This window comes from Gekko japonicus, unplaced genomic scaffold (genome assembly GCF_001447785.1).
Source record: "Gekko japonicus isolate JY-2015 unplaced genomic scaffold, Gekko_japonicus_V1.1 scaffold2421, whole genome shotgun sequence".
NCBI classification, from domain to species: domain Eukaryota; kingdom Metazoa; phylum Chordata; class Lepidosauria; order Squamata; family Gekkonidae; genus Gekko; species Gekko japonicus.
In genome coordinates this window covers 117,959-137,909 of record NW_015173748.1, presented here as the reverse complement: position 1 = coordinate 137,909, position 19,951 = coordinate 117,959, and the positions used below count along the sequence as shown (strand labels likewise).

At 41.5% G+C, this 19,951-nt stretch overlaps 1 protein-coding gene across 1 annotated transcript in view; it reads left to right on the top strand.

The window, feature by feature from the left end:
• LOC107120708 (centrosome-associated protein 350-like) overlaps positions 1–19,951 on the top strand; it is an 88,538-nt gene that overhangs the window by 26,362 nt on the left and 42,225 nt on the right. The window contains 8 exon segments of the mRNA XM_015423478.1: positions 1,645–1,766; positions 3,365–4,296; positions 4,886–5,039; positions 5,758–5,903; positions 6,417–6,606; positions 13,558–13,757; positions 18,236–18,399; positions 19,398–19,490. Of these exon segments, the coding sequence (XP_015278964.1) occupies positions 1,645–1,766; positions 3,365–4,296; positions 4,886–5,039; positions 5,758–5,903; positions 6,417–6,606; positions 13,558–13,757; positions 18,236–18,399; positions 19,398–19,490 (2,001 nt within the window).

Here is a 19,951-nt window from a genome sequence, read left to right as displayed (position 1 = left end):
TTCAGAACAGCATACAGAGTGGGTGGCAACAGCCAATGTGACTGGTAGCATCTTAACCTTCCCTTAGTGTCGAATTTGGAGAGATCTAAATAGAAGTTGACTAGCACTTTTCTACTTTGTAAATAATGTGATTTAATTAATGGATGAACATTAATATTTATAATAACAGTGGATTTTATCTACTAGTATGTAGATCAGGACTCAGGAGATGTTCAGTCCTTTTGCCTGTTGAGCAAGGACAGGGGGATTGGCTCAGCTTTTTGCTGCTGGGCCAACAACTCTCTTCTCAGCTACACGTGTCCTCCTAGAATGAATGATTGAGCCTTCTTCTGCCTTTGACTGAGTGCATACCTCACTGCAATGATAGGATGTTGCAGTAGTTGCCTGTGGCTTCAGATGCTTATTGCCTTTTAAAGAAACCATGGGTCTCCATGGGATTTGTGTAATAACTCTTGTCTGTGATTCAGTCTAAAGTTTCTTTTTAAGAGCTAAACTTCAACCATTGTGCATATATTTAGAAGTGCTATACCTTTACAAAGTAATCAAAAATGTTGCCAAGCTGGTATTTTACCAGCTGTGCCAGGTGAGGCAACTGGCCCTTTTCCTGTTTCGCCCTGACCCGTCCACAGTAATCCATGCAATGGTCACCTCCAGATTGGATTACTGTAACTCGCTTTACACTGACCTGCCCTTGAGACTGATCCGGAAACTCCAACTGGTCCATAATGCAACAGCACAGGTCCTGATGGGAACGTCACACATTCAATCTGTGCTACGCTAGCTGCACTGGCTCCCGGTGGAGTACTGGGTCAGGTTCAAGGTCTTGGTACTGACCATTAAGGTCTTGAGCAGTCTGGGACCCATGTATCTTCGGGACCACCTCCTCCGGTATGTCCCCCCAAAAGCTCTGTTGAAAACAATTTACTGGTGATACCTAGCCCTAGAGATGTCTTCCTGTCCTCCACGAGAGTCAGGGCCTTTCCATCCCTGGCTCCTACCTGGTGGAACTCTCTGCCTGTGGGACCCTTGGGACCTTCTGCAGGGCATGCAAGGCAGAGATGTTCAGCCAAGCTTTTGGTTGAGGACAGCAACAGGTATCACTTTATCTGGCATTCCCTTCCCCTCCCTCACCCTGCTTTCTCCCGCTTGTTGTGAGACAGTAATACAAATTGTAAATTTGTTTTGGTGCCATCTGATGCTGTTTTAGCCATTCTACCTTTTTTGGTTTTAATGTGTTTAAACTTTTGTTGTAGACCGCCCTGAGCTCTGTGAACTCAGAGAAGAGCAGTATAGAAATTTAAATTATAAATAAATAAACATGAGCCTTCCTTAATGCTGTGCAACTTGAGTTGCAAGGCCTGGCACATGACAGCCTTGAAAGGCACATTGGAATGCCAGAAGTACAGCCACTATTGCCAGCAGTGGTAAGGGGGATGCTCCACAGTGCAGAAGGTGGCAAGGACTTGCTCCCGTGACCTCTAGACCTTCCCAGCAGAGACAATCACTGTCACCTCTGTGCATGCGCAAAAAAAAATCCCAGTTGTTCAAACAAAACCCCAACTGATTGATCAGATTTTCTTTTAGACTCTCTTTTTTAAAAAACCATACTTCCAGTTTATTAATGTATTGCCCTTTCCTTCGTAGCCCAACCCTGGATATCACCCATTTGAAGATTCTAACAAAGAAGACAAGGTACAAGGGCATCCAGCTAGTACATCCTCCAATAGTGACATGTCTCTGTCTGAACCTCATCATTCTCTTGTTAGGTAAAGGAAAAGGAGTGCTTTTTAAAAAGACTACACAAGTAGAAGGCACCTTTGGAGCCTTACAGTAACCACCATAAGCAGAGAGTTCTGCCATCCTATGCGTGATTAGGTGTAGTTCTGTTTAGGATTGCCACCATTATTTTGTGTAAAGCAGTTGTATAATATGTGACTAGCAGTCTAATTCATATACTAAAATATTTGAAATCTTCTCCTGCAGTTTCATTGAAATCTTTAGAATTCAGCAGCACCACAACATCCTGTATCTGGAACATTCCATTCAAAAAGACTAATATGAAAATGTAGTTGCTCTTCATGTATAATCAAGGCTGTATGTATGCTGTAATTTTGTAGAGATACAGACAGTGCACAAATGTATTGGGTGCAGAATCCAGCTTTCTAAGAACTCTAATGTTCCATTTTTATCAGGAAACAAGATTCCAGCCCTTACTGTTGTGTTTATTTTTATTGAGAGTGTATGGGAAATGCCAGCCTCAGAAGCCAGAGTGGTGGCTACATATGATTTCCAGTTGTTGGGGGCATCAGTTTGTACCCTCCCTGTATAGTTTCTTGGCCCTGCCCATAGCTAACAAAAGCAAATAATACATAAGATTCTTTTACAGTAGTAGGAATTATACAATTTGCTACGTTTATGTGAACTATAGAATTTTGCTTTTCTTAATGCAGAATTTTGAAAGACAGGGTACAAAATATTATTAGTTGTTGAAAATATGTGTGTTTTGCAAGGTCTAATTCAGTCCTTATAGGGTTAATCTGTTTACCTTGTGTGCTATTGTTTAGACTAACCTGGAAGGGAAACCTGGCTCAGAGCCAATGAAAACAAAGCCTGAAATCTAAGTCTGTTTATTAACTATCATTGGTTAATGTATTCAGGTGATTTTCTTCTAGGGGTCAAGAAGAAGAAGAATCTCCATTACAGTTGTTGTAGTAGACCGTGTGGTCAGACTGTAAATATGTAGTCCTTAGGTGTCTTTGTTGTTTTGTAGATTTCCTGTGTACCCTTCCCTTTAGAAATAAAGATTTTTACATGGAAGAAAATGCCTCCTCTCCAGTGAAGCAAAGATCCATTGCAATCTTGAATATCTAACTATTTTTGCCAATTTTTCCAACATAAGTAGCATGCATAGGACCTCTTAGTAGAAGACTGCAGCCCAAATTGGACAATATTTTTCCAATCTTCTCCGTATCCACAGTGGGGAAGAGTGGGGTGCCATCCTACCCACTGGGTGAGCCTCCCCCACTGAACATCCATCTGTGGCTGTAATGTCTGAATATGACACATGCATGTAAAGTCTGAGACATGGCCGAAACAGTGCAGTCTGTTTGCCAGATAAAATCCAGCTGTTGAATTTTACACACATGCGTCATATTCATGACTCACACACATGGACCACTGGTAATTGGACATATATACCCTGATCTTAACTCCCTTCCCCCCCATATGTAACAGGAATAATCTAATCCAGTCTAATCCAGTTAAAAATGGCTGCAAAGATGTCTCATATGTGAATATTTAATAGTCAAATTTTCCCAGACTCTGTTCTTGTAAATTTATGAGTATTCAACCTTTTGGTTTCTAGGGATGATTGGTTAGAGCCTTTGGGGATTCAGCCAGATAACCTGGGGATTCAGCTTCCTTTCCCACATTCTTCTACTGTCTTCACTGGAGGTCTCTTTTCACAACGTTTGTCCTTGGATCACGGTGTCTTAAAAAAGGACTTTGACTGTTTATTATCAACCAGAAGCCACAGCACGGCTATAGGATTCTTGCCGTTGTCATCTCCACCAGTTACATCTACTCTACAGCCCACAGGTACTCTGGACCGTATTGAAGCCCTGAAAGCAAAAGCAGCTTCTTTGTCTAGCAGAATTGAAAGTGAAGCCAAAAGGTTAGCTGGAATTGGCATGGATTATGGAGCAGTGTGTAGCCCTGGACACAACTCTGTGCAAGGAAATCAGGGTGATGGCTACTGGGTGAAGGCCAGCAGTCCCCTTGTGAGAGAAGAGAATGATGCTTTCTCGGCCACATTTCAGAATATGTCGAGTATTTGTGCGTCTCAGACAATTTTTGACAATCATCTCCCTGAACTGGAAAATCCTGGAATGGGAAAGACCATCAGCCCTCATGCTGCTGCCGCTGTCAGTCTTCCATGCAAGCAGACATTTGAAGGAATAGCAGCAAACCTTTCGAAGAAGCAAAACTCTCCTAATGCTGAGAGTATTGTAATTCTCCATGAGCAGTGGCTCGGTGATCATCTCCTGTCTGAGGAGGACGGAGAGCAGGATGATCATTCACCTTTGAAGATAACCGAAACATTAAAGGAAAAAGAGTTCTGTGGTGCAGGTAAAACTGGCGATGAGCCCACAGAACAATTTCAGAAGGAGGCAGAAAATTATTTACCCATTTCTGCACAAATGAGGAGTGCTTCAGGTCCCTGGGAAGAAATAACCAAAGGAAGTCCACATAGTGTCATCACCATCTTTAGAAAATCTAACCAGCTATGTGGGCAAGGTAAGAAAAATAAATAAAAGAAGGATTGTGGTGTTGTAACTGATGTTTCATTGATAACTGCTTGAACACTTGCATTTTGTTATAGAAATAACCTGGACTCTGAAGTTCAGCTCTTTAAATGTCATAGTAAACCTGTGGATTGATTTGGTAATGGGTAGGGAAATTCTAACCCATGGACATTTCGATCCCACCCTTTCTCCAAGGAGCTCAGGGCAATGAACAAGGCCTTCCCCCCCCCCCAATTTTATTCCCACAATAACCATGTGAAGTAGGTTAGGCTGAGAGGATGTTAATTGGCCCAATAATATATAGTGAGAGTCAGCACTCTGATAATTTCACCATAGTGGGTCTGCTCTGTTACAGCAATGTTGGCACTTACTAGTTACTGTCTTAGTGCTTTTCCGCTTTGTGTTTCTCAGAAAGTACATTTCCCAAGCTCTTTTGTAGCCATATAGAAAAAGACTGGAATGCCAGTAGTTTGGGATCTCTGCTAATCTGGAATACACCTGGTCTGAGATTTTGTTGAGATAATCAAATCTTTCTGTAATGTAGACTATATTCAGTTTTTACTCTCTTTTTTCATGTATAGGATTTGAGGAACGGTCAAGGCAAGGATCACCACTCCAGCAACCTTCACTTCCAGTAATGAGCCCTCCAGCTAGTATTGTTTCATATGAGGATGACTTCATCTCATCACAGGGTAGTGGAATGGGGACAGATAAAAAGACAGCTGTTGAGCCCAGGTATGTATGAGTTTACAGTACAAATAGCAACAGAACAGAATTAATTAAAAGTCATGCGTACTGAGGAATGTTTGGTTGTATGCTATGGTGTTATCTATATATCTAATTCTGAGCCTGCCCCCAGAGTGTGGACTGGGGAAAAAATATTTAAATATTCTGATGTTTCCTTAATCTGTTAAAATGGTTTAAGTTAGGATTGTAACTGATTATTCACTTGCCCATTAACAGATTAATTAATTAAATTTTAGATGTGTGCATTACCTAAACTCCAATACAGGCACCTTCTTGAAGATGTTTAAAGGTGTGAGCTTGCAATTTAATGAACACATGACGTTATGGCATTAGAACAGGAGTAAAGGCTATCTATGACATTTTCTCTTTAATTCTCAGTTACGGTGACGTGCCTTAAAATCAGCATGGTCTTAATGCTTAGCTCACAAAGCAGTCAACTAAAGCTTAACTAATGACATACTAATGTTTCCAGATCCAATCTAAATGTATATTTTCAGTGGTTCCCTGAATGACTGGTGAAACTCCTGACCTTGACATTGCCTTATATGGCATTTAAAAGATTAATTTCTTAAGAAGGTTGATGGTGAATCATTGTCATTGATCCTGGATTTGGTCATCCTTGAAAGCCAGTTGAATTTCACTCTGGTGTAGTCTCATGCAGCTGAGAAATGCTATCTATATTTTTGTTCTGTGGTAATGTTTGCAGTAGTATCCCAAATCTGAAAGAAGAGTTGATCAACAGGAAATTACCTTATGAACTACAAGTTAAAGAGTTTACCCACCATTCCTCAGGAACGCCATCTTCCAGTTCTTGCTCATCTTCATATCCTAAAAGAATAGGGGAAAAGGAAAGTAAGTAAGCTGTTGACAAGGCTGCCTTTCTTCATTGGCTATTTGTGGTGAATTAAGCAAAAGTATTATCTCTGCGTAATGTGTTGCATACATTCTTGCACAAAAGTGGTGCAGGAAAACTTTGGTAGAATATAGGGTAGAGTGCGGTATTTTGTAGTGTCATGAGCTGGTGTCTAAAAGGATTAATGGGGAGCTGTTGACTTCCATATCCCCACCCCCATTTCCACTTGCTGCAAATGCAGCCAGGTTTGAAAACCATAGAGCTTTCTGCAATTTTTAGAGAGGCGTGTCATCATTTCTGGTTTTTACCTGGAAATGACATCACACCATTGGTCCAGTGGTGATTTTTTTTTTTTGGTTTATTTTTCTCCCCCTACCATTCTGAGCTGGGAAAATGAAAGCTGGGAGTAGGGGATCCCCCACTTTGGAGGGAAGATATCAGTCTCACATCCAGGCTGTGTTCACTGATTATTTTTTGTTTCTAAAAACCTTTTGTTAAAATATGTCTTGCAGGACTAAAATCTTTTACTGGGGTCTCGCATTTCTCTTTGTGGGAAGAAAACAGAATGTTTACAGAGTCAGACCATGCACTATTAGAGACAAAGACTTCAGTGCCTAGCAATGGAGTATCCAGTAGAGAACAAATACAGAATCCAGACTCTGACAACACTTTAGAAGAACTATTTGGTCATAATTTGATGAGGTAAAGTTAATGGCTAACAGGACTTAGTTGCATTTTACCACGAAACTATGGCTATATGCTGTATTTATATTATTATACATCTGTGACATAAATCCTAAAACTTTCTAAGGCTCAAGAGTACCACCTAGAGCATTTGGGATCTTGGACCCCTAGATTACATTAGAACGAGTTATTCACTTACATTCCACATTGGACTATCCTGGCAAACTTAATTAGGGGTAATTATTGGTAAAGTATTGGGACTGGGAAATATTCGGTATTGCCAAATATATTCAGGTTGGATATACCCAAATGGAGGGAAGGGAGGCATATTAAAATGCCTTCTTTTCTTCCAACCCCCCCTGCAGCTTTCCTAGTCAATTTCATTCCCATCAGCTCTTAGGTTTAAGCCATTTAAATCTAACAGCAGACAGGCCATGGGAGTGAAACTGACCAGGGAAGCCTCCTCTCTCTGCCTTCCCTTCTCCAGCTGCTGAGGAGAGACTCAGGGAGGGAAGGGAAAGTCAGCGCAGGCATGTTTAAATGCCTTTCTTTCCCTCCCCAAACTCGATAAGGCATTTAATTGGGGAGGGTGGTGGTTATGGCTCGGGGAAGCCAGATGCACACCCATAGACTTAATTCCTTTTAGACAAAGGACGAACTGGTTTGGACCAGACTGTTTGTCATGGATGTTCAGAGCCACTACCAGGTGCTTGATGGAGGTGGGGCTATATTATATATGACTCTGATTGGTAAAAGTAGTCTCTGACATCAGAGATGGGGATTTGCATGGGATTGGAGAAAGCCATTTGTCATTATTGGAAAGGAGGCTGGTTTAGGTCCAACTCTATTTAGCATAAATATATGGACATTTGGGATTCTCCCTTGTCTTCAGTTTTCAGTCTTTAGTGGAAACTAGGTCCACAGGAAGTTGGGTAGGGGTTAAGGACTTCTTCAACTTCTTGTTACTACAAGGAACTCTGCACATGTTCTGAGGAGCCTGCTGCAGCATTTTGACACATGCTTTTAGTTAGTTCAACTGTATTGTTTTTCATTTGAACAATGTTGTTGCTGTGTGCTTTTCCCTATATTTTATTTTGCCTGTTTGCACCCCTTTTTGAATCCAATGACCCTTTCCTTTCTTTTTCTCTCTTTTACAATAAACCTTTTTATAAAGACTTTTTTTGGGCTTCGCTTAGTGTAATCCATTTATCTGGGATACTTCTCATAATCTCTTCCACATGTGCTAGACTGCTCAGCTACTACCAGACTGGTTATACAGTATTGTGTTATTGCTCTAGTACTGTGCTGGAAGACTACCTTCTTGGTGGGTCAGTCTAGAGGTTCTCAGGAGATCATGAGTGTTGGCAGCTGGTTACCACCAGGGTACTTTCCAGAGAACCCTTGGTCTAAGGGAGTTTCCCAGCAAGGAAAGGCACCATGCCCCCCCTTCCTACCATAACATCTTTTTATGGCTATAAATATGTGGCATGGTGATAATTAGTACCAACAATATTTAGCAGTTAAATAGCACTGTGTTATTAGCAAAAAATACATACTTACATAGAGCTATGTTGTATATTCTGATACTTGAAGCAAAACGTTATAGAACAGGAGTTAAATTCTAATGTTTATTCCAGATTTGGACATGCTATAAATATTATTTCTAGAGCATTTATTTATATATAAAGTAAGCTAAGAGAATGACACAGGCCTAGGTCTCAGAACTAAACTGAGGACTATTCTCAAAGAAGAACTTGCTTATGTCAGTACTTTGAATGGTTGCATTTAATGTTCACAAATGAAATCAATGACCACAGAGCATGATTCAGAATCTTCTGGAGTGACAATTTAAGGGTTCGTTCTGGCCACCCCAAGAAGAAGGTGTTAGTATGCCACAAATGGTAATTTTCTCTTTGGATCATCAGAGTCAGCATAAAAGTTTCCTTTCTCTCTTTTTCTTTACAGTTGTCCACTTTTTCATCTTGTGGGTGTGCTTCTTGGCTCTCCCACAGATTTGTGTAGACGACTCTCACCAGTCATTTCTTTGTCACAATCACTCCTTGTAGTTTTAGGTCAGCAAGTCCACAAGCCCAAATCTCACACCTATCTCACAAAGCATATTCAGTTTATAGATTTGGTCCTGATCTCTCTGTGTGCTGGAGCATCCTACTTACCCTATATTGACTTTGGCAGCCTTGCTTGACAGACATTCTCCACCTCACTAAAGGAACATTCATCCACCTCTTTGGGGTAAAGGATCTGGTCTCTCAGAATCAAGGCAAACTCCTACAAAACGACATTTCCATACTAAACTTGGTAGCATGGCAGGTATCCCCTCTAGCAGCCTCTGCATTTCCAACAGGTACTTCTAAACTTCTGAAAACCTTCCATACACCATCTTACTCCTCCAAATGGAACAGGTTTTATTCATTAATGGAGATCCTTGGTTGGAATCTGTTTTCCTGTTCTGTAATTTGGATTTTGGAATACTTCTTCAGCCAATACTCTAAGGGCCTTGGCACCTTACACCTTAGAGTCTACCTAGGAGGGTTTTCTGGATCATGCCCTTCTTCAGCAGGTTGTTTCTTGTTAATTCGACTCTTAAATAGTTCCACTGTCTTCCTACCCACACTTTCATAGGAACTTCAGCTAGCCTTGTCTCAGCTGGTGAATGGTGATGTGCTCCTTTGAATCAGCGGCGACTTTTGACCTCTGCCTCTTGACTGCAAGGGTGACATTTTTGTTAGGCATATTGTCAGCAAAATTGTGCCATTTCCTGTTTCAAAGAGATAACGTTGTTTGCCTCAGTCAGAAACTCATGTCAACTGATATCCTTCCCAAATCCTCCTTTGAGTGCAGAGAAGCACTATGCTCCCAAAATGTCTGCAGAGCCCTTTCTTTCTGTGTGCACAGGGCTGCACTTTTCAGGAAGTCTCTGGGTTTAGTCAGGCACAGATAAGTCCCCCCAACTCCTCAGCCACTGGTTCAGAGTTGTGATTAGACTCTGTTAGATGCCTTTAGGCAATAAAAACCCTTCCTAGGCTGCGGTCACACGGAACATTAGCCACGCAAGAGAGACAGAAGAGAGACAGGGCGCGATCTCACCGGCACATCTGAGAAGCGTAGCGTAGCGCTTCCGTGGCACAACCGAGGCTTCCCGCCGAAAACACGCAGCAAAAAACTAGTACCTCGGAGGTACTAGTTTCCAGAAACTGCGGGGCAAGGGCGGGCGTCTGATTGCGTTTCCGGTGGCATTCGGCGCCCGCCCATGTCCCCTTGCGAAAAAGGTTTTTTCCCCCCAAGTCTCCGTGGATGCGCACACGCACCCAACGGAGCATGCGCATTTGTCGTGTACACAAAAAAAGAAAAGCAGTTTGCCACTTCTTCTTTGCGCGCAGGCATGTCCTGTGATCAGCGCCTCTCCCTACCCGTGGAACCTCCACGGTACCTCCACAGAACCTCCACAGGAGGTCTGATCGCTTAACCGCGCGTTAGTTTGCCCCGGGGCAAACAGCCACGCTTCCCCCCTGCAGTTTCCTGCCCGTGTGACCGAAGCCATAGTACAGTTGCAGCCTACTTGAGTAGGGTGTGGCAACCAAAGCTTTCGGTTTGGGGCATTACTCATCTAGAATATGAGGAGCAGCTGCCTGGTCACAACCCTCCATCTTTGACAAGTGTTATGTCTTGGCCATGAGGGCCACAGGAGGGACCATCTTGGCAGAGTATTATTCAAAGCTCTCTTCTCATGATCTCATCTGTTTCCATCTCTAGTGGGGAGGTACAGTTCCATCCCCCTTTCCCTCCAAGCATGCATATTAGCAGCCTCTGCTTGGCATGGGTTGAGCTGATGACTCTATCATAGCTCTGGACTGAGGACTGTAATGCTGCATGAAGTTATATCTGAGATAAATAAAATCATCTGGGTTGGCTAAATTGGTACTTTCCACTGATTATCCCTTTTTGCTACCTCCATGTTATTTCTCGGAGTCATCTATCCTGCTTAATAATAGGGTAGCATAGATAAAATGAAATATAGCAGATAGGATATAGAAAAATGAACTATATATTGGGAATAGAATTTTGATTAATGGAGATATACTTCTGGTGTGGCGCCACGAGCGGACGGGTCTCAGCTTTCTCCAAGCCGCCCGATCCCATTGCGTTCTTTTGGAGCCCCCCACACTAATGGGGGAGCCCTGCTTTGCTTCCTGGAGGGAGGCAAAGTTGCAAGAGGCTTCTTCGCCCACCCCTAACGGTGGCGAATCGTGGGGGTGTCGACGTTGTGCCCCGATGCGGGAGCGCAGAGGAGGAGAAAACATGGCTCTCACCATGGTTTTCATAGCAGCGACCAACCGGTTTTAATCATTTTTTTTTATCTGCAAGCAACGCATCACAGCAAGAAAAGATACTTTAAGTGAGTCTAACTGGAAAAATACTTTTCGTGTACTTCATGCAACGCAAAAATTAATACAGATCATAGAAAAACCCCTTTAATTACCCCTAAAGCGTCTAAGAAAGCGGCTATGTAGGGACCAGGGGTAAACTGTATGGTGCCGAGAAAAGGGGGTAAGAACTCAGAAAAATAAACTGCTTTAAAAATTCATAGTTATATTGTTAGTTGAAAGTAAGATTGTTAGAACATATGGATATCTTGAACATTATACTTAAATACTGGTGAATAAAATGTAAAAGAATAACGAGCTAAAAATAACAAGAAAATGGCGACCTATGAGGAAGAGGAAGAATGGGATTTGAATATATTAGTGGAAGAACCACCCATTGAACAATATAAGAGATTCTTGTCAACTACAATTAAAGAAGCTGTTGAAACAGCCTGTAAGTCCTTATTTAAAGAACCTAGGAATGAATTTGCAGACATTGGTGAAAACAGAGAATCTAGTCTGCATTTGCAAGCTATGTCTGAATTACAAGATTATAGCCAGGAGAGGGAGCTACGGGATAAGAGACAAGGGAGCACACAGAATGTAACTCATGAATCAGATGCACATAGAAAACATCAGCGGAATGACCAAATAAGAACGATGCAAAAAAAGGACATTTCTTAAAGATTGTTGTACAAAGGAGAAAGAGAAAGAAGGTGACTAAAAACAAGGAGTTAAGAGATGGAGGAAAGAACTCTAAAATCCCCAAAAGAGTGATAAATGCCACATGGAAAAAGGAAAGATCAAGTCTAAAACTAAGAGTTCAAGAATACAAGAACTTTAGACATGGGAAAGAAGTTGGGGAAAAGGAAGAGCAATCAGAAAGATGGGGGGGAAATCTGAAATTATGTTATGATTTGGTGTGTAATATATATTTTTTCAACTTTGATAAATGATGGCTTTTGATAAGGGAATGGACATTGTGAAGAACCTGTATACAGATTTTGTTTGCTATTAAATGTTAGAAGAAGATGTTGTAGTCGGTTAATTTGATTGTTTTTTTTTAAGATATAGCTTGGGAACATTGTTTCACTACTTAAGATGGAAGATATGATTAAATGAAATACTGGTTTTTATTTGGGTTGTAAATGGTAGTTAAAACAAGGTGTGTATTCCCCTCCCCTGTGTAAACTGGAAAAAAACAAGACAATGAATATTATAGACATAGTCTTGCAGGTTGCTTACAAACAAATAAGCAAAAATAATTTTTGGGTACAATCTTCTCTCTATGGTAGATAAGAATTCAACTGTTTGTCTGCTCCCTCATTTAAGTAGTGACTAAAATGGAAAATGTGAAAGAGGGAGTAAGTGATGGTCCTTTTTGTCTCTTGTGTGAGTGCTATCATTCATTCCTGCAGGGATATGAGTAGGTTATATTGATACCAATGAATGAATGGCAAACTTAAACTGATGGCTGGGTGAAAACAGTTGGATCTAGATAGATTGTTAATCAGCAATGTACTTTCAAAAAAGTGGGTTATTAAAAATTAGTATTTTTAGTATTTTAAATGTAGATTTATGGGGAGATATTTGACAATTTAATAAATAAATGTTGATAAATTAAAGCGGCCGTCGCTCACTTCGCACAATCGCGAAAGTGTGTCAGTCCTCCATCTTAGCCCGACCGGAAGCCAGAATAATTGATTATTATTTATATGGTAATTTTTTCCCAGTCTTTTGCCGTCGGTTTTTCTGGGATGTGAAAACAATGTATAATTATTTTGTTATTTCTTTTTGAAAATTAATAAAAAGATTTATATAAAAAAAGAATTTTGATTAATGATATTTGTTGTGGAATCTAAAGTTAAACAAGGAGGGAAAAGGAACTATGTATCTAAAGATGTTGTGAGCAAGTCAATGTCTAGATATTTTAAAAATGTATTGCTCTTTTTTTTGTTTTGTGTAATCCTTAAAAAAACTAATAAACTTTGCCCATTTGGGCAAGTATTTTAAAAAAAGAAGAAGTATTTTGTGGAGATCAGTGGGCAGCTGTGGAAGAGAGGAGGCAAGCAAGTTCTATTCTGACTGGAAAATGTAGTCAGGATCCAACTCCCTGCTTTGTCCCCTTTGTGTATAAAAATATATCTCTGCCACTACTTGATTTCCACAGATTTTTGATAGTTCAACAATCACAAAAGAATGTATTATATGTTTACTGTGCTGAAAGAAATCCAATCCCTATTTTAAGTGGGTGGGGCCAATTGGGGCTTTTGCCCAGCAAGACATCTGATTGGCTATTGAAGATCTGATGGGCTGTGCAGCATTTAAAAAATACTGCTTTGGCAGCAGCTGCATCCACAACATAAGGATATGTGATTGAAAGTAAGCTGCAGCAGCCATCATATAGCTGGCTCAACCTCCTGGGACAGCCATAGTGCCACCACACTATGTCAGAATTCCAAAGGTGCCTATAGATTCAAAAAGGCTGGAGACCCCTGCTCTAAGGAAATCATTCTTAGCTACTGCTGTATAAATGCCCTATCTGTCTGGATTTTTTTAAACTTTTGGTTTGATTCCCCCCCATTAGTCTCCCAGATAAGATAAGGTCACCAAGGACTGCAAGCTGTCCTCAGTCTCCAAGGGCACAGAAAGAACTGGAACCTGTAGCAGAACAATCCAGGTCCTCTTCAAGATCTCAAGCAACTATATTTCCTGGACCCAAGCCAAATCTTGCTTTCCCTGATATGAACCTTGGAGCCAAAAGGACTGGGACAGGCGTTGTAAGTGGTGAGCTGACCAAAAAAACCTGCAGAATATGATGCTATTGGGATGTGTGTGTATGAATGAATGAATGAACGAATCTTTGGGCTCTTTTTGTAGCAGGTACTCATTTGCATATTAAGCCACACACCCCTAATGTAGCCAATCCTCCAAGAGTTTACAGTAGCTCCTGTAAGAAGAGCTCTGTAAGCTCTTGGAGGATTGGCTACATTAGGGGTGTGTGGCCTAATATGCAAAGGAGTTCCTGCTACAAAAAGAGCCCATTTGAGCACATGAACACAGGTGCTCAAATGTGGAGGCTCTGTGAGTTAGTTAATTATAACGTTTTTAGTTCACCTTTGTCCAAAATAATAAATAGTATGGATTGGGTCTTATAAACAAGTTCCATGTGCACTAGATAGCTTCTGCTATGGGGAGCACATGAACACAGGTGCTCAAATGTGGAGGCACTGTGAGTTAGTTAATTATGACATTTTAGCTCACCTTTGTCCAAAATAATAGATAAATAGTATGGATTAGGTCTTATAAACAAGTTCCATTTGCACTAGATAGTTTCTGCTATGGAGTGTGCTTTCTCTTGCATTAGCACTTCTGTTTGCATGAGAGCAGTGCTTTTTAATGAGCTTTGTGCAAACAGAAGAGCTAGCACAAGAGGAAATACACCCCATGGCAGAGGCTATCTTGCATGCATGCAACACAGTCATAGGATCTGAGCCTGTATTTATTGGACACTTTTCTCCCTAATGGGACCCAAAGTAATTTAAAACAAATAAAAATACAATCAGATATAACCAAAGAAATGCCGTTTAAATATCCATAAAAGGTCACAAGGATAAACTATCTTGGGGCTGGTCTGGAATCCAACAGGCCCATTGTCCAAGGCCACAGAGAATGGAGCTGAGGGCCAAGAGTTCATGCCTCCTGCTCACATCCAAGATATATACATGGAATCTGAAGTTCTGTTACAGTCTAGGAGCATTTTGCATCGCCATCTTCATCTTTACTCTAAGAAGCTCAGATCACTGAAACCTCCCAGGAGGCTTTCGATCGAGGTGGGTTACCATGTTTCTGAAAACCATAGCAAGGCTATCAAAGAGCTAAAACAATAATTAAACACAGACTGTGGGATATTTCTCTCCAACTGGACAGATCTCAAACTCATCTTGTTCTGGCAGTGGGGAATGACAACCAAAATTTGTTCCATCTTCATACCTGTATTGATGTTGTGTCCGCTGACTGCCACCAGGGGCCAGCGAACACTCCAGAGCTTGACTCTGGAGTAACAATGGGGACTAGGCTCCTGGTCTCTCCACTGGGGGACCAATGGGACCGTGGCGGGAGATTTAAACCCTCCAACGGGACCTAGGGATGTGTCCCCAGGTATGTATATAGTTGGCCTGCCGGCCGTTTGTCTTTGTCTTGTTGTGTACCAGTAAACCATGCTGATCACTACATCGGTCTTCGTGGTTTCTCCATGCGTCTAACCCACTACACTTCAATTATACATAAGAATTCCCTAAACATCATAGAGCTTTTACCTTTGCCCAACGAAATGTCCTTCCATCTGCCCTTCTTGATGGGAGATATGCTTGCATCCTTTATGAGATACATCTCTGTCCATATTATTCTGGTATGGCAGAAACAACTGAGCGTGTCCTCTCCTTTCGGTTTTATCAGAACATTCGGAATGTATACATCACTCCACCAGTGCACAATTTTCCTGGCAGATCTAATCAATTTTGTATTTCACTCCTCGGCAATTGTTGTAATGAAATCACTTTTAAAATAGCTAGATTTTGTGCCCTGGCATGTTTAATTAGGCAGAAGAACACAACTCTGTTTTAACAAATTTTAATTAAGGATGGCATTTCATGTTTAGCATACCTTTTACGGATGACATGTATTTAATGTATATGTCTATTGATGATTCTGATTGGTTTCTGATCTTGGATCGTAATAAGCATTGATTGAAAACCATAACAAAATGAGTAAAACAACTGAACAATATTTCATTCTGTTGCCATGCAACCAGGGACCTACTCTCAATTATAATATCAGGGCCTGATCAATTTAATGACCTGATCTTCAATGGAATGCACAGCTCAACAACTCAGTTTTGCATGGCCTCTGTAAAACCAGTTCCACCTGGTAGAGGACATTAATATTAAAGGTAGTAGAGTGGCAAAGGTGTTCTATGGGAGTCTCTTCAATTAAAATCTCACACACACCTCCAGGGTAAGTAAATGTGCGAGTTTCCCAATGTGGGACTTCACAGGAGCTGCAAAGATAAAAACTTACCTGTAACTGTTGTTCATCGAGTGGTCTTCCATGCAGGTATGCATCCCTCCCTTTTTTCCCCATGGTGAGCTCACTGCTTTAGGCATCCTGGGATGCATCACAGCAGCAAAGGGAGAACTGGGGGAAGGATTGCTCCTGCTCCTTGGTCATGTGCTTGTTTTGATGGGAAAGGGCCAGCACATGACTGAGGGCAAGGGAACTCTCCTTGCACTGTTGAAAGCACTGGAAAAGATGGGCTTCCAGTTTATGGTGACACACTGGCAGACACATCTCCCGGACCTCCCGGGGATGTGATCTGCGCACCAGCAGAAAGGCGACGGCAAAAGACTCCTAGCCATGGGGCTTTTGAGGGGTAGCCTCTTCTCCAGCGCCATGCTGGGGAATTGAGGCGCTCCTCCGCCCCGACAGTCCTGCTGCTGAGTGTCCATATGGATCTAGAGCCGCTGACCGGGACAAGCGTCAGAGATCGAGCGTTTTAAACATATGCCGAGCTAGGTCGTATGACCAACAATGAACTGTGAGTCAGGTTAAAGCAAAATGAGAACTTAAAAAGAAAGCTACCCCCTGGGAATGGCGAAAAAAGCGAGCAGGGGAGGGGCCCCTCCCATACGCATGAACTAAACAACAAAATACTTAGGGGGGAGCGGAAGAAAAAGCATTGAAATCTGTTTTGAGAGACTTACCAGAGTGCAGATAAATGTATGGGCGTATTTCAGAGACTTTAGCAAGTTTTCATGAAAGCAAACAATCCATAAAGATGGTGGGGAAGAGGGCAGAGAAAGACAAACCAGTAAAAGTGAAACCAGCCGACTTGAGCCCTCGACCGGAAGAGACCACCAAGTTTTCAAAATGTGAACAGAGTCCTTGTGCCCTCTGCTGGATTAGATGACTAACATCAAACAACAGCTGACTAATCTAAACCAGAATCTAGCAACACAGCAGCTCCAACTGACTGAGACTTTTAAAATAACGGAGCAAATGGCTGAGAAGGTGGAGGAAATGGACGCCAATGCCAAAAAAGTTAAGAAAAAGGTGCAGACGCTGGAAAAGAAACAAGTCTCTGAAGAATCACAACTTTTACAGCAAATGGAGAAAGCAAATTTGGTCCTACGGTTTCAAGGGGTCCCAGAATTAAAAGGTGAGAATCTAAAGCAACTCCTGAGTGAAGCATTAGCCCCAGTTACAGATTTGAAAGTGGAGTATCTTGCAAGCGAAATGGATGTGGTCTATAGGTTCTATTCCGTGTACATCAAAAATAATAATCTGCCAGGGGAAATAGTGGTTAGATTCTCAAAGCAACACGTGAGGGATTCTATCCTGAAAGCAACTACAGGAACACCCTTGAAAATTGGGGACAACACTATCAGGATTCTAAAAAACATTCCATTCGAAATAAGGCAAAAGAGAAAGAAATATAAAGATTTAATCCTTTTTCTTCAAACAAACAGCATTGTCTACAGATGGTTAATTCCAGAAGGAGTCATTTTCAAACTACAAGATAAAAAAGAAAAGATTGACTCTGTTTCCAAAGCACGTGAGTTCCTGAGAGTGCAGCTGGGAGAGCCAGACGAGGTCGAGAAGGAAGAAGATGACAGCAAATCCAGTGGCAAATTGGACTCAGTGTCTTCCAACGAGGACTCTCTTTCTGATAAGGGGGCGGCTGCCCCCAAGCGTACATGTAAATTGAGGATTAGGAAAGATAAGACAAATTGAAGGCTGAAGAACTCTGAAGTGTGCCTTTAAACTTTAGCTTTATTGTGGGATGCTCTGGGGGTTCTCTTGAATGGTTAAAACTTTGGATAAAAAGATAAAAAAATTAGCATAGCCGACTATGTTCAAAGTAATATTAGCAATTTAACATTTATACAAACTGTTGTGATGATCTCCTATTCTTTGGGTTTTAGTTAGTTTTGGTTTTCTTTCCTTTCTCTCTAGATGTAGTTACCCCTTCCCAATTTTTCGTTGTAGTTTGTAGTATATTAAAAAATGCAATAAAAAATACCCTCCGCCCCCCCAAAAAAAGAAAGCACTGGAAACCTTTAGAATTTGACATGTACATGCACAGTCCCAATGTGTGCCTGCACTGAAGACCTCTCAATGAATAACATCTGCAGGTAAATGCAACCCTGATTTCTGACTTGGTATAAGGCAACTTCTTAGGGTAGTATTGTCTGTTTTCCTTACAGATTCCATGCATTTCTCCCTTGCTGGCCTCCAGCATCAAATATTAGCAGAACTCCACTACTTAAGTACCATTGAGGAGTCTCTGCAGCAGCTTTCGGATGTGAAACAAGCACCCGGCATATCACTTGTACAACAAGAAAGTGTTTCACTTGCTCAAATACTAACGGTAACCAAAGAAGTACTTACCTCTGCTTTAAATGGTCTTTGTGTTCTCTGAAAGTCTCAGATATGAATTGGAAAAGTGTTTGCTGCACTGAGAAAATGTCGCTTGCGTTCTAGTGAAAGAATATTGTCATATTCACATTAAATCCACAAAACTACCAGGTTCCTACATCAAATATAGATTATGCTGGGGTTTTTTTTCTGCATTAAATCCACAAAACTACCAGGTTCCTATATACATAAAATATAGATTATGCTGGGGTTTTTTTCTTTTGAGTGTTTTCAATAGAATATTACAATTCACTTACTGTTGTTGGCACAACATTTATTTGTAAACTCTTGTCTTTGATCCTACAAGAGATAACTTTGAGGTCTACCGTTCCTTAAAACAAATCACCTACATTTTACATAAATACCCATCAGAGCTGCTAGGGGAGGGGAGTAAGGGGATAAAATCCCAGGGACAAGTCACATAATTTGTTTTTGTGTGATGTTTGAGTTGGGTCTGGGTGATGTGAGGAAGGGGGCCCAGAGGGAATTTTTGCCACTTTTTTTTTGTGGTAGCTCTGATAGCATTGTGACCAATTTAATGGTATAACACCACAGCTATCAGAGTGAAAGTTCGGAAATTGAAGTTGTGAAATATAAATGTTAAAAGATTCTGAAGCCGGAGACATACTTGAGCATCTTTTAACAGTAAACCAGGTACAATGACGGCAGTGTTAGGTCGAATCTGCATTTGTCTTTCCCACCGGTGTCCCAACCTTCTGACTCAGTATTCAAAAAAGCTGTCTACATTTGGTTTTGTTTTCACACCTCAACAGTGCTAGCATACTTTTGCACGTCCACATATGTTTATCACCTTCTCGTGGCGGCTCCGCTGTTATTGTTATTCTCTAAACAGTGTTCAAACAAGCATATAGAGAAAGACGGCGTCACAGCAGCACGAAACTGATTTAAAAATGAAAATGCAGATTCGACCTTAATATCTTTGTTATGCAGGACCAGCGAAAGAAACATGAGGGGGTCTTGGCTCTTCTGAAGCTCAAAGCCGACGAAGTGGCTTTGAAAGAGGCACAGCAGAAAGCAGCTCAAGTAATACAACTTTTAAAACAGCGTGAAGAGTATGCAAGTCGTGCTTGAATATTGTGGGTGTAATAGATTTTCTGTGTGGGGCCTTTTATGTTACAGAACTAGAAAACTGTGGCAGATGCTTTAAGGGGGGGGGGAGATTCTGTTGTAATGAATGCAAGATCTTGGTACCAAGCGTGTAGATCCCTATAGTGGCTGCGATCACACGGAGCATTAGCCACGCTACAGAGACGGAAGATAGGCGGATTTTCCGGGCGCGATCACATCTGGGAAGCGTAGAGCTCCCGTGGTGAACCCGAGGCTTCCTGCCGAAGATGCGGGGTAAAAAACTAGTACCTCCGAGGTACTAGTTTCCGGAAACCATGAGGCAAGGGCGGGCGCCTGATCGCGTTTCCGGTGGTAGGTTGTGGCATCCGGTGCCCGCCCATGTCCCGTCTCTAAAAGGAGTGTTTTTTTCCAAGTCT